General features: G+C 49.2%; 1 protein-coding gene across 3 annotated transcripts in view; it reads left to right on the top strand.

The window, feature by feature from the left end:
- LOC130518438 (retinoic acid receptor beta-like) overlaps positions 1-15,715 on the top strand; it is a 66,045-nt gene that overhangs the window by 17,569 nt on the left and 32,761 nt on the right. For all 3 annotated transcript variants that reach the window (XR_008948029.1, XM_057021043.1, XM_057021045.1), the window contains exon 2: positions 4,699-5,081. Coding sequence is in view for 2 of the 3 variants with exons in the window: in XM_057021043.1 (XP_056877023.1) it covers positions 4,892-5,081 (190 nt within the window). In the remaining variant the exon portion in view is untranslated. The remainder of the gene's footprint in view (positions 1-4,698; positions 5,082-15,715) is intronic.

Here is a 15,715-nt window from a genome sequence, read left to right as displayed (position 1 = left end):
AATTGATTTTATGATGCATTTAAAAATCTCTGGAACGTTTGTCCTCCAGATGTTGACCATCCCACTGAGGAGGGGGGTTGAGGTTCCAGGAACTTCACGTCTCTTAAATTCACTGACCAGATTCTTCATTAGTATTAATAACGCAGCTCCTGTTCAGTGGGAATCTGCTCCCTTCTCTCCCCTCCTGAAGCGTCTGGTCGGGTCGAGGGCGACCTGAAAGGTTGGTGTTTGTTTGCTCTGATGGGATGTTGATGCCAGAGTCACCTGTTTACCTCAGCCTGCTTCCCTTGGCGATAATCTGCTTCTAATTCGTCCCCCTGAAGGAAAGAATCAGCCAAACACTTTCTCAGACTGGGGGATGTTTTGCTGGAGCTCACGAGCAGGCAGAGCTAATTGGACGGATGGAGCTTAATCGGGACAACAGCGCTATTGAGGATCGGGCTCTTCCATGCAAAGCAGACACCAGGAGGCTGGGGGGGTGGGGGGGGGTGGCTCTCACATCGTACACAAACGAGGTGATGAGCCTTGACTGCCTGGAGGTGTGAACGTCTAAAACAGGTGTGCAGACGGGACGTGAAGGATCGGGCTCGTTTATTGTTGCGTACAGCTGAAATAAAGGGAGAGAAGGCCGCTTTCCTCTGGAACTGTGCTGAGAAATGAAACAATATTGTGCCGGGCTCGGCTCCAGGCTCAGCGAGGGGACAGACAGCTCGGGGTGGCGGCGAGTTTATGAAAACAGCCGAGGACGAAGCTGCGCTCGCAGTTTAGTGTTTCCATTCAAACCTGAAAGGGGCTTACGTCCTTCAGAGCTGGTGTTAACACTCCACTGCGCTCTTTATTAGCATCTCAGTGGAGAGCTCGCTTCCCTCAGCCGGTTTTCATAGCAAACCCCATAATTACACCATTATGTAATGACCCTGCTGGACTGAGAATATAATGCTCAAAATATTAAATGTCAGCATCCTGACAGGAGCAGGCCTTCCTTTATTCTGGTCATGTTGATGCTCTGAGCTGAAGCTGGAGAATCAGGATCAGCACTCAGAGCATATTAAAATGAGACTTTCCGCAGATTTTTAGGCTCTATTTACTCGCTGTGTCATTGTTTACGTAGCTCAGTCCAGTTTATTCCAGCACATATTGTTCCTTTACCACCACAAACACGAGCAGACAGAAACCCTGAGCAGCTCCAAGGGAATTTAGGGAAATCATTGCCAACATGTCTGCTGGGTCCTGATGGGTCCGGCGCTGAAGCCCGGTCGGGTTTGGAAAAAGTCAGATGCACGAGAACAAAGTTAGGGAAGCTAACCGACAAGCTATCAGTTAGCATTCCTAATGTGGGCCATCTTAAAGCTGAAAATGAGCCAGTCTTTTTAAACTTGGCTTCAAATAAATCGAAAGTGACGTTCTGTCACTTTTTTAAACCAAATGTGTCTCAAAGCATCTGTATTTCATCTGTTCTCCAAGGACAAATGCCGTATTGTTGCGGGTGGCATCAATTACCAGATCATTTTGGTCGCTTTAAGCTGCGTGTTTTTATACTTGCTACATAAACTATAACCATAAAATGATTTTAGATGTATTCAGAGTGGACAATGTTTCAGTTTTCAAGTGCAAACGGCCAAAGTTAAAGGACTGTCACACAGTTCAAACCATCCTCCTGGTGAAGAAGAGCGTTTCCATCCACCAAAGACGACATTTATGGTCCTCAAGCTGCTGAGTTTTGTCCCGTTTATATGACAACAAACGTATAAACTGGAAACGATGTTCTTTACGTCCTCTTGCTTCCCGCCTGCCTGAACTCCCTTTAAAGGCAGTTTACACGGGTCCGTTATGGGAGCGCTTACATCTGCAGCACGTCCGTCCACCCATCACACCTGTGACGGAGCGCTCGACGGCGTGGAACAGTGTATCCTTCAGAAGTTATCGCCGCCGCCATACGTGTGTACCTGTGAGCCCGGCATCCAGCGGCCGCGGCGCTCCGTCACACTTAGCATGATTAGGAGCAGCTTTCAGACGTTTTCTCTGCGCTGCTGTGTGGAGATAATCACACCCACAGGAACCGTCTCCGTTTGGACACCTCACACTCACAGAGGTGTGTTTGGAGACGTGAGTCTGCTGCAGAATACATCCCACGTCCCACGTCCTCTCCTCTCCTCTCCTCTCCTCTCCTCTCCTCTCCTCTCCTCTCCTCTCCTCTCCTCTCCTCGGCTGCAGCGAGACGTCAGCACCAGAACTCCAACCTTCGCCTGCGTCTTTCATTTGGTGATCTCAATATTAGTTCCTGTGGTGGATCCTGGATCTCTGGGTCCTGTTTGGGTCATCAACTGATCAAACTCGGACTTTCTCGTCATCCCTGCGTCCTTCGCTGCCCAACAGTTGGTTTTTTTTAGTGGAAAAACAACCTTTTTCTATCATTATTCTAGTTCTCTGAAGAGTCTGCGTGTATCTGATTATCGCTCTTTCACCTTTCCTTCCTCTTAGTTTCCAGGGGAAAGTGTGAGCAGTAATGAGTGTGAGCAGCCTGTTTTGAGCTGCGCGTGTGTGTGTTTGAACTGTTTCATGTGTACGTCTCTCCGCCGCTGCCTGTGTGTGACCAGGGCTGCGTGCATTCATCAGCAGAGCTGTGCTGTCGTGTCTTCAACCCACCTGATACTCAGAACGGGTCCCAAGACTCCCAGCTGGAGCCGCTCGCTGCTCGACATGAAACACGCGGCTCCCCCGCACGCCGACCGCACTGAAGCAGCCAGTTTCATGTAGCATATGAATAATGCACATAGGGGTGGGGGGGTGGGAGTGGGGGCTCATCTCTGCTGTATGTATAATGAAGCTAATGTGTTTGTGCGGTTTGTCTGATTAGCTGAGGCTCTGTCTTATCTTGCACCTGAAGGGTGCCGAGGCTGCACGCTTTGATTCCCCTGCAACTGAAAATGACGCAGAAATAATTTTGCAATTGATCTGAGCGTGACTGATGCACATTCAGCCCCCGCCTCCCCCCGCCGCCGCCTGCAGACGGATGGCGCTGTCGATATCTGTAGCGCCATTCAGCTCTATTGACCTTTCTCTGAGGCATGTTAGCGCCACTTGGCCCGGTCATCACGGCTGTGATCCAGATGTCAGGGGTCGGCGTGGCCGGAGCGTCCATCCATCAAAGATCCACGGAGGAGAGACTGAGAAGAGAAGAGGGGGGGGCGGACCCACGGTCACCGCGGTTCAGATAAATGCAGCCAAGCAGTTCAGTTAGCTTAGCATAGCTGAGCAGGTTGGGCGGAAACATGGGTCAGGTTTTTCTGAGCTTGTTGTCCATCTCAGGTATCTGAGAAGATCGCACACAGATGTTTCTGTCATCATGCTGATGTTGTTTGATAGCTGACACAAAATGGTGTCCTGGAATTTTGGATCTAGCTCCAGGTTCAGAATAAACCTCAGGAACGTTTAGACGAGCCTGGTGAAATGAAATCTCACTCTGACGTTTGCGTCATTGAACTTTATCGTCTGACCTCTCTCGCTGCTGCGTGAACGTCTGAAACCGACTGAGAGGAGCGGGAGAGACGACCCCTGGAAAAGAGGGAGCGCCTCCATCACACTGTCATTTCTATATGACCTTGCCTGTTTTTGCTGCTCTGTCGCGGTGCCTGAGTTGTATTTTTAAACTAAGGTTCATGAATTATTCCTGCGCTGCTTCGCCTACTGTTTCCAAACTACGTGAAGTTTTCTTTAGGCAGATTGTTTGGACCAAAAGATGCAGAAGACACGGCGACGAGCTGGCGAACAGCAGCAGACCGCAGAAACTTGGGTTTCAGTACCAGCATCCCAGCCCGTATTCCCAGGAGAATCCAGCCTCCTGTTTCCACCTACAGCCTCTTCAACATTTCCTCCCATTAGAGCCCCACTCTTCACCTCTGCACATGTGTTGCTACTTCACTCTGTTCTCGTCATTAAGCTGAAATCTGCAGTCCAAAAGCGGCACCTCCAGGAGACGCTGAAGGTCCTTTGATGCTCGCTCTCTCCAACCATCAGCTGCAGCATTTTATAAGTGTGGGGTGATCATTGAATGTGCTGGAGCTGCAGTGAGAGTGGTAAACAGGAGCAGGAGACCTTCATCTAAGTGGCACCTTCTTCCAGCTTCCTGCAGCAGTTGGAGCTGATGTTTGTTCTCCAACTAAACAGTCTCATTATTTTCTGAGAGGAACTCAGATGCAGGATACCCCTCCGAGTGTCTCATTTCCTCGTCCTAATAAGCTGGTGCTTTTACTGAGAACCTCTTGGAAAGCTTCTGTGTTTAAGCTTGTTTTTGCATCTTATTACCAGAACCTGTTGACTCTGGTGTTGGATCATGAACATCACTCTTTGAGTAGAATCATTAGGCTGAAATCTTTCACTTTACTCTCTTGAGCTTTCCTGGTTGCTACGCAAACCATGTTAGCCTGATGTGCTACATGAAAAACCAAGTGTAGCTGCAAGAGTCTCTCAGAGGAGCCCGGTGGGCTCCCCTCCATCCAGAGTCATCAGCAGGCAGAGCAGGACGCTCCTGGACTGTACCTGTTGGTGAAACTTGCATGATCTGACTGTCTAAATGATGAATGTGTTGCTGGTTGTGGTTGAAGCCGTCTTCATATGGACCTTCTGCGCAGCACCAGGGCTTTTGTCCTCTGCTCCGTCTCCAGCTCCACACTGACCTGTAGTGTCTCTGTGTTCCAGGGTTAGCGAACCACACCTCTGACCTCTGACCCGGGTTACACCAGGACGCTCCACCATGCATCTCTGGAGTGCTGAGGTGGTTCCACGCCGGCTCCAGACACGCTAACCTCTGCCAGGGTTCGCCCGATGGCCTCCCAGCGTCCCCAAACCTCAGCTCGCTCCGTGCTCAGCGCGCCATCGGCCCTTTGCTGTGATGAAGACCGCCAGCCGTGCTCAGCCCCGCAGCAGCCCCCCGCTGGTCCAAATCAGGCACTACTCACCGGGGGTGTATCCCTTCCTGTTCCCGTCCATCATCAGCTCCCTGCCGCAGCTGCCGCCACCGTCACCGCAGAGGCTGCAAATCCAGCAGCCGTCCAGCAGCGGCAGCACGCCGTCTCCTGTGGGTGAGTACAGACAGTCAGACAGACTGACGGACTCTCCCAGTTTATTCAATTATCAGTGATTAGAAGAATTATTCCACATCTTTTTCCTGCTGACGCTCCGTCAGTAAACTGAGTGTTGGGCTGCAATCGTTCCGCCTGTGTGAGCGGCTCATCGGGTTTTACTGCCCTCCGGCCGATCTCGTTGGCTTCCTCCTCTCTTGTAACACGGTCGTGTGAATTCAGGATTGTCCACCGCCAGTTAGGTTTATGGCTGTTTCTCATCCTCAACATTTGATTGAGCTCATTTCTGGATCTGCCTCAGAGGAATTAATGCAGCTAATCCAGCCGAGTGGTTTTAAATGGGGGACTAATCTTATAAAAACAAGACAATATTAACAAGCATCTTCTCTTTTGCTGAGGTTTCCTTCAGTGTTTCAGTAAATTCTGTGTTCTCATATTCCAAACTGTGCAAAAAGTTTTGAAACCCGTGCCCGAAGAGTCAGTTGCTGCAGATGAGAGGAGGATGAAGAGAACACGGCACGTTAATGTGATCTCACCTCTCTGACTGAGGCAGAACCGAGTTTACACATGAAATATGCAACGTTATCAAATGAAGTCTAACAATGACAAGAAAAGGCAGTTGAAAAGAGTTCAGATGGCATCTCCTTCCTTGATCAGTCTGCGCCGCACTCTGGATTATTCACAACATTAGAGACAAAAGCAGCGCTGATGTCGTCTGATCCAGATGTGTGAACACATCTGAACTCTGAGCATCAGGAATGGAACAACAGATGAAAGGAAAACAAAGGTAATGAGCGTCGCTGCTCGCATTTGTGGATTCACGATCCCGGCCTCGGCGGCGTCCCTGGGGGAGCCGTTCAAACACTGCCGGTTGTTGGGTCAGTGGGCCGGATCCCCCCGCTGCCTCCGCGGGGAGATCCACCACTGAGAGCCAACTGTGCTGCAAACATCACACATCTCCTGGGAACACTGGTGGACCAGTAAACATCAGGGAGGAGACAAAGCCCACAGTGTCATTAATGCACCAACTCTGAATTTGATATTCAGCAGGCAAATATTTCCATCAAAGAGAAAAATGGGTTTGGTGTGTTTGAAGATCCAAACGTTCAACGTGTCAAACTTATGTTGTTGTTCTGAATTAACAAGAGCAGAAAAAACACACGGAATTTATGGGTGGGTGGGTGGATGGATGGATGGATGGGTGGGTGGATGGATGGATGGATGGATGGATGGATGGAGGATGGATGGATGGGTGGATGGATGGGGGGATGGATGGATGGATGGGGGGATGGATGGATGGATGGGTGGGTGGATGGATGGATGGGTGGGTGGATGGATGGATGGTGGATGGATGGGTGGATGGATGATGGATGGATGGATACGTGGATGGATGGGTGGATGGATGATGGATGGATGGATACGTGGATGGATGGGTGGATGGATGATGGATGGATGGATACGTGGATGGATGGGTGGATGGATGGATGATGGATAGATGGTGGGTGGGTGGATGGATGGATGGATACGTGGATGGATGGGTGGATGGATGATGGATAGATGGTGGGTGGGTGGAGGGATGGATGGATGATGGATGGGTGGGCGGGTGGATGGATGGATGATGATGGATGGATGGTGGATGGATGGATGGATGGATGGGTGGGTGGATGGATGGATGATGGATGGATGGATGGGTGGATGGATGATGGATGGATGGGTGGGTGGATGGATGGATGGATGGGTGGATGGATGATGGATGGATGGGTGGGTGGGTGGATGGATGGATGATGGATGGATGGATGATGGATGGGTGGGTGGATGGATGATGGATGGATGGATGGATGATGGATGGATGATGGATGGATGGATGGGTGGATGAATGATGGATGGATGGAGGAGCTCAGATAAGTTTTTATTAAAATTAAGGAAAATTCAAATCAAAGATGTTCTATAACGACAGGAGCACTCTGCCATTCTGTTGTTTGCAGTTATGTTGCATAGCCCAATTTTAATTTACAAGAGAAATTATTAATTATTTACAATTCACCTTTGATAATAATGTGACACAGTTTTTTCTTCAGTTTTTTTTCTTTCTTTCAATAAAGTTTTAGGAGAATAATAACACGAATTTAACAAATATAAGTATATGCATTTGATGCTTTGAACCAAGTTTCCTTCTAGGGATGTTTCACAGTAAAAGTCTGCCTGCAGATGCAGGATTGGGTCGTTGGAGATATTTAATATGAACATTTTGCACAATAATTGTTGATTTCAAGTGTTATTAATTTACAAAAAGTAGAAGATGAGATTTGTTTTTTCCTCTGTTTACTTAAATAGTCAATTTAACAAGTAGAAAAATGCCCCAAATAAAAAACACCCCTAAAATTCCCCACACACCACAAACACATTTCTAATATGTTTTTTTAACTTTCTCGCATGAAAACTGGGATCAGGAGAGATCAGCCAAGACTCGAGTGAAGCTCCAAGATTAGAATTGACACGCATATATGTCATTATTGATAGTTTAGTATTTGTGCTTCTCTCCGGTGAGGTGGCTCCACCTGTGCTGACATCAGGAGGCTGTTTCAGGGGATTTATTCTGTTCTCGTCTCTTTCTTACGTCACTGTCAGTTTTCCAGGGTCGTTGTTTTGGAAACCGTCTCGGGGTATTTGGGTCACATGCGGTTTCTCGCCATGGTGGAGTATGAATAATGCAGACTTGTCTCATTACACCATGTTCTAACCCTCTGGATTGGAAATCAAGTGTCTGGCAAACACACGACGCTCACTCGCCAGCCGCCCCGCCAAGACCAGGAGAGGATACCAGGGTACCCCAGAGGTTTCCTGAGGTTTCTACTTCAACAGGTTCCAGAGCTTCAGCGGACTGAATGAGTTGGGTCTATGAGAGGCGGCGTGTCTCCATTCAGCCCGGGCCAAGACCAGAGAAGAAGAAGAGTGGTCATCGACAATGAGGAGGAATGTCTGGAAGCCAGGTTGTTGTCTGGGCGCTATGACTGATGAAGAGGGCTCTGGTGTTTTTTTACCCCCGCTGTTTCCAACCTCTGAGTGCACTCCCTCCTACAGTTCAACCATAGTTCACATGGCCAGGAGCCCCCCCCACCCCCCTGCCCAGCGCTGGGACCCGTACATGTTGCTGCACATTCCTCACCGACTGTTTGCAGCACGTTGGTGAGAGTGGCTCAGGTTTGGAAAGGTGCCGGCGCTGCTGCGAGCTACACCGGCTACATGCTGTGATCAGATGGGCCACAGGGTTGTTTTATGCTGATTTTTTTCCCTCTTCTATAGGAGAGACCCCCAGACATCTGGCACACATCTGGAGCTGTTTAATGAGAGGCCGAGTCTGCCTTAGTCATTACTGCGAGCGCTCTAATCTGGAGCCATCAGGAGACTCCGGCTGCCTGGCGAGAGCCGAACCATGCCGACGTGTGAATGATAACAGTTTTTGCCAGGAGCTGCGAGGGGACATTTAAAAACTGTGCAACAGTAATCGGCGGAGGAGAAAATGGTTCTTTTGCTATTTTCCACCCAAAGCAATAAGCAGCTGCTGTTGATTACAGACCTGACTGGTTCTCTGGCAGATGCTGCTCACACGTGTGGCTCTTTCTGTTCTGGATGAGCAGAACATGTGGAACACTCACCCGTCTCTGGTTCTACCGGGTCGGCGTTTGAGTAACCTTGAGTAACAAACCTGGGGTAAAACCTGCTCAGGTCGGATTGGTGTCGGTGCTGATGGGGTTTGTGTCTGGGTCACGGCCCGGGTGGTCCATTATTGTTATTGACTTCACATCCGTAGAACCTCCGAATCCACTCCACCTTTTAGAACCAGGCCAGAATGATTTTAATGTTGATTCAGCCTTTCCTCAGAGGTAAATATCCCAACCTAACGCGACTCGCAGCATCTTCTCCATGGTAGCCGCCCATAATTCATGAAAATGGCTCTTTTGTATGTTCTTTAATGGGCACAACATGCGTCTCGACGAATCCCAAACTATTCTTTGAATGGACTTTGATTGAAGGCTGGTCTTTTTAACGGTGCCATTCTTATTCCTGCCCTGTAGCAGCTTGTCCAGCTGTCCGGGCTCTTATTTATTACCCCTTGAAGATGAGACAATGAAAAAGGAGTCGGTGTGTTTGTGCCCAGAGGCCCGCAGCACAAAGCAGCCGCGCAGCATCTCATTGTTGGACGGCAGAGATGCGGCTCGCTTCAAACATGGCTGCTTCTTTTTCAGCGGAGGTGGGTGGTAAGAGAGTGGAGGAGGGGCTGTGGAACCACGCATGGGGGGTAGATTTCATCTCAGGAAGGGATGTGGGGGCAGGGAAGAATGGGGTGGGGCTGGAGATCTGGGAGTCAAACGCAGGCCAACATGAACTTTCCAGAGCTAAATATGGTTTCCATCTTTAGGAAGTGCTGCACTCACGTTTGTGCCCTGCAGTGGATGTGGACGCTCTGAAACACGGTGGCGGTTGGAGACTTCGGCAGATGATCACAGGAACGAGCTCCTGCTGGGTTTTTTAAGAGTCTTAAACGGTCGTGCAAATAGAGGCTGAGAGTCGCAGCGGAGTCCAGTTTTCATGCTATGTTTCCCTTCATTCTATCTCTGCTCAGAACTGGGAGAACGGGCGGAGGACCAGTGGCGTTCTTAAGCTGGCCACAAAGGAGCTCTTTAAAGTGGGTCTGTGAGTCGTGTCTATGAACCAGCGGTTATGAGAAGCCGAGTCTGCGCACAGAGATAAGCTGCACGCATGTTCTCCTATTCACAGACAGCCAATGAGCTTCACGCCGCTCAGCGAGCGGCAGATACTCCGCAGGAGGCTGCCGAGCCCGGCGCACCGCCGCAGCCGCGGTCTGTGATTAGAATTGTACGGACCTCTCAATGAGCTGGGCGGCAGAACCTTTCAGGCTAGCGGACAGGCTACGCGTTGGTGTGCTGACGTGTGCAGCAGTGATATCGCAGATGTTTCCTGAACGGTTCCTGACCGTTAACCTGACGGATCGGGTCAAGGTTGTTCCTGATGGATGAGAGCGAGCAAACAGGTGGATGCACGACTCCATCGCGTCCTCGCGCAACGCGTCACAAACCAGGAAAAGGCGACAACTTGGCTGCCCTTGACCCCCAGTGATGATTGGTGATGGCACACGCGGATGATGTCAGTAAATGTGGGCGGGGCCAGTTCCTGCGTTAATCCATCATGCTTGTGTTGTGTTTGCGCTGCGTCCGAAGCCGCAGTTGTAGCCCCAGACACTATATTTAGTGTCTGGTCACAACACGGCTCCTAACTCATCAATTACTTTAGTCTCAGCTTGCTGGACAAACACGCCAGTGTTGGAGGAACTGGAGCGCCATCACACACGAGCCGCTTCCTTCATTCCCCATTTATTAGCTTCAGGATCCAGACCTCCGAAAAGCAAACACAACCCAGGAACAGATCCCCATAATCGAGTGAGTCTGTCTGGGGGAAGTCCAGCAGACTGAAGCTCGGAACAAAAGCTTGTTTACGTGCTGCCTGTTGTCGCACAAAACAAGGCGGGTTAGCCGCGTCTGTTTATGCCGATGTAGGGAGGCAGGCTTGGAACGCCGTTAAGCTGCGTACTCCTGGGTCGGGCAGCGCCGCCCCAGCAGCCCTGCAGAGAGCCAGTGGCTGATTATGACCACTGGATGTGGTGGGGGGGCAGAAAACCACCGCGAAAGACAAAAGGCGGAGAACAAACAGCTGGCGGCCGACCGACTGCAGCGGAAGGATTTAAGTAAAGACGAGAGAAAAACAGCCACGAACGACGGAACTGGGATGGCGGTTGTCGCCGATGTTGGTAACTTTGTGTGGAAACGAGCTGGTTGTGTTTGGGAGACGGGGAGGCCCTTCGGTCTTTATGCTACCATCCCTGTGAAGGACTTAAGCTGCCTTCGGCTATAAATTTGACCCGCTGCCCTCCGCGGGATCAAGAGAGAGAACCCTCTGACGGCGGATCTATAAGACTCTTTACTCACTGAGGTTTGAAGGAGAGCCTAAGTGCTGGATTTTATAACAGGGAGGTGTCCGTCAGACTGAGGCTGCAGCTCTAACTCTGGGGTTTTGTTTTGTATTTGGGGCTTTATGATGAAATACATGTTCAAAATAAACACTGCCTTTAGTTGTTAATAGTGAACCGACATCAGCAGTGCAGCAAACACAGGAGTGATGTGGAGAACAGGCAGAAACCTCAGATCAGGCTCCGCCTCTCACCTGCCGCCATCAGTTCGGGTCCAGGGCCCATGGAAACGGTGCCCCACCCTGGTGTCATCAGCACCAACCCGCGTTTTCTGCTATGAACTCGATGAAACCTTGATGATTCTTCTGGTGTCGGTGCCATTTAACATGCCTTCAGTCACATGTTGGTCATATAATAACAACGTTTATCAGATTTCATCTAGATGAGATGAATGAGACAGCAGAGGGGGGAGCTTAGAGTGGGGGCGTTGAGGGGCCGACGGTGGCCATCAGGTCTAACCCTCAGGCCACTGTGGGCCCTTAGGAAGGCCCTTCTGCATTCCTGTCCTCTGGGTGACCCCTCCTCTAAAGCTGCGGGACTTATTGGAGTAATCAGCGGCTGTCAGCACCTTGGTTCTGCTGCATGAACCCAATCCAGGAAGCGTGAATGAGACACGTAATAGCGCCTGATGAAAAGTACGTTTGCCCTGAAAGGGAACCTGACTTTTCCTCTCTGAGCTTTGCTTTTTCCACATTTCCCCCTGTTGGGAAACTCCAGCAGAGCTGACCAGCACCAGCCAGGGTCGGGTTCTCGTCAGGATCTGACTGTTTTGCTCCTGTCCTTCACAGCCACAACCATTTTAACGTGGTAGTGATCTTCACTTGTTTGATTCTGATGGTTGTCCTTTTAGAGGCTCAATAAAAAAGGACCCTGGAGCCCTGAGGTACAGGGCTGATGTACAGAGCTGTTGGGAGGAAACCAGAGTAAAACCACAGCATCACATGAGGCACAACAGTGGCTCCCGAGGCAAAAACACACAAAACTGATCAGATTCAATTAGATTCGGAGTTGTGCAACCTCAATGGGTGGATTAGAATTTTCATGTTAGTGTGAGTGGGATCAAAACTGGTGTTTGGGCTCAGCTGTAGCATTTGTGCTGCTGCGTTTGTGCTGTGAGCAGAAAAAGGAGGAAACTATTGATTTTTCTGGCACCGCCCTGCTCAGATTAAGAAATGCCAATACGAGGATTCCACCCCGACTCTCTGGTTCATGTCAAGTTCACTTGTCATTTTCTATAATTCTGACAAAATCAAGATGCTTAACCATGATGTCGTTAGGCTTCCTGGGCCGCCCTCGGGCTCTGTGATTGAATTAGACGTCTGTGTTCTGCCGTTTAGAAGCAGCCTGAAGTATTTCCAACACTTAATAGGGGCACGAGTTATTTACTGTTTTCAGAGAGAGGAAAGTGAACAATGCTGCTGTTCACACACAATCAGCTGTTAGCAGTCTCACCGCCGATGTGGCTGCTATCTTTTTACACACAGTCAGTGTCTGGGCACAAATCATCAGCTTTCATTTTAGCTTGTGTGTCTGAAGTTAGCGTGCACGTTTAAAATGGATTTATGCTGCAGGTTGGGCTCCTCACTGAAATGAACAGCAAACAGCTTCTGCTAAGCTAAAATAGGCTAAGCTAACTTGACTCTGCTGAGTCACTGTTGCCCAGATACATGTGAAGGCATCTGCTTTAAATTGATGGAAACATCTTTTTACATCAACTTTTGTACGCACGTGCACGAGTGCGCGCGTCTGAGATGGCCATCAATCGAAAGAGTAGAGGGAGAGCTTAGGCAACTTTGTGTGCTAATCCCTGTGAAAGCGGGGCCCCGGGGGTGAGGCGGTGAGATCCAGCGGTGCCTCTCTGATCAGACGTTTGTGGCTCGCCGTGTGAAGCCGCCGGAATGCCCGCTAATCCCTCCAAGAGCTGATGGGCAGCTCACCTCACCGCAAACTCCTCCGTGCATCAGGAGCAGGACGGGCGGCTTCAGGTGGGTCACGGAGGTGAACGTTGACTGAGGAGAAAGTTAAGAACCGGCGTGATCCTCCTCCCACCTCCATACAGGTAATTACAGTGTTTCATCAGCGCCGTCTTCATCTGCTGGTTTTACCCGTTGAGCGTTGTCTGATGTAAAGGTGACGTAACATCATTCTTTGGTCAAATGTGTAGGACTTTGGTCAGATTGATGCTAGTTCGAGCGTTAATTAATGTTCTCTCTCATTTACATCACTGGTTAAAAGCACAGCCAGGAGGAGGATGAGACACGCCTCCTCAGTCCTGCACATCTGTGCACATCTGAGCACATCTGTGCTTTATTGTGATGAGGTGATGAAGCGCTCATCTTGTCCTCCGTTTATTGCCCGTATTACAGGGAAAATGTCTAATTTCATAAAGTCAGCCTGTTCTCTGTTTCAAAAACTTTTACAGGGAATTTAATGTTGGATCATGTGACTGGTGATCTGTAGAATAATAAAAGCACCACGGAGGGAAACAAACCTCTTCAATCCAAACAACTAAAACATTCATTAGTCAATATCCAGTAAACAGCTTCTACAAACATCATCTATATGGAGAAAACACTCCTCCGCATACATACATATGCATGTATCACACACACACACACACACGGAGGCAGACTGAAATGGAAATGATCCATCAGCTGAGACAGAAGACGGAAAGATAAACAATGGAGAGGGTCACATAAAGACACTTAGACAGAAGTGTAATTACGACTTGTGCATCGACCCAGATCTCCAGCAGGGGACTCATTTCTGAGGCTACTCAGGCTGTTTGCAGTAAATGAGCTCACTTTATTGCCTCCTAGTTTGTAATGGGTCTCTCTGCCGTACCTCTGACCGGCGCTACATGTCTTTAACCAATCACGGCGCACACTCCGTGTTTATTAGCCGCGGTTACGGCGTTCTCCTGACTCGCTGCCACGAGCAGTAGCAGTGTGTAACTTTTAGCTGAGAAAGAAGCTCTATTTGAAAAGATTCTTTTGAATCATATTTAAATGGCTGACTTGTCTCACATTTGCCCTGTTTCCCCCCCTTTAAATCTCAGTTTAAAATATTGAATAAATAATGCTTACAACTATTTTGAAAAAAAGCAAAAAATACTGAAATCTCCAAGACAGGAAATATTATTATACCTCCAATTCACCCTTTTAACTGGCTCAATAAGCCTGTTTTCTGGGATTATTGAGATTATTCGCTCATTTCTTCCACTGTTTGTGTGAAGGAGCCAAACCAGATTATTAATATTCAATGTTTTTTCTTTGTCAGAATCTTCCGGTTCTGCTTCACACTGATGACTGGATGAAAATCTGATCTGTAATTCTGCACAAATACATTTTTATATCAAGTTTCAGGTTCAATGTTCAGGTGTTTAGCTTCATACATGCGTTTCTGATGCCTGTATATAAAAATGCTAATGAGGAGAAAAATTCACTCCTCATTTTACTTCCAAAAGAAATATCTGCATCCTATTTGCATCACATTTGGATTCCGACTCCTGAATGTGATCCAGAGGAAAGCGGGACTTTGAGGACCGGAGGACGCGGATGATGCTTCAGAGAAATTAGCCGCCGCCGAGTGTGTGTGATTGTCAGAGCTGTCGGCCTTATTAAATGATCAGCTGTTCTGTGTTTTGTCACAGCCGAGTGAGCTTTGGCGTCGCTCTCTGTGAGCCGCGGACCGCTGAGGCCAAACAGCGGCTTATCTTGATGGACGGCTTCATTATCGCCTTCTAATTACAGCTGGATTTTCAGGTGTATTCATTACCTGAGCTGACCGGGATCGTGTGTACGTGGGCGTACACGTGAATCCAGGGGGTTACTGTTACACTGGCCTGACTGCAGGGGGGTCAGCTGTGTGTGTGTGTGTGTGTGTGCAGAGGTTCCTGTTTCAGCCCTGCTGTAGGCTGTGTACAATATTGATGAGATCTTTGAGGATCAGTGTTCTGTGCAGCGGCACTCAGACGTCCCTAAAGTTCCCGTGTCCATCCTTGTCCATTTGCTGGTGTCCATCTGAGCTTTTCCCCTCACCTAAGGGGCGTCCACCTGTGGATCTCCTGCTTTTCCATCACGCACCATCCCGCAGCTCTGTGGGAGGTTCTCACCACGTGGAACCGAGCAGAGACCATGAGGCAGCAGCAGGCCGCTCGAGCCTTTAACACCACCTGCGTCTTCCAAGAGCAGCACAATAAAGCAGATCTGACCTTTGACACTTTGATGAAACGATTAATCAGGGTTCAATAAACAGGCTTAGTCCTGCAACTTTACAGTCACCACTACGTCAGGCACAAACTCCAGTCTGATGACCCACTGACGGCGTCCATGTTGTGAGGAGGATGAATGTTTAATGATGAAGCCGAGGGCCTGATGTGCTGCTTTCAAAGCCAGCGTGGAGTTTTCATTTTCACTCTCTCCACTTGAGCACTTGTTTTCTCTGATGTGTTCGGGCTGCAGGATTGTGTGTTAAAACAAACTTCTGCTTCACTGCTGAAGAGATGAAGTGAGAGATCAGGAAGCTCATTTGTGGAGTCCCTCAGGGGTGCGTTCACAGACCGCTGTCCTGTGTTTACGTGTCAATT

Source organism: Takifugu flavidus, chromosome 21 (genome assembly GCF_003711565.1).
Source record: "Takifugu flavidus isolate HTHZ2018 chromosome 21, ASM371156v2, whole genome shotgun sequence".
Lineage (NCBI taxonomy): Eukaryota > Metazoa > Chordata > Actinopteri > Tetraodontiformes > Tetraodontidae > Takifugu > Takifugu flavidus.
The sequence above is the reverse complement of the archived record's forward strand: the minus strand, read 5'-3'. Positions and strand labels throughout refer to the sequence as shown.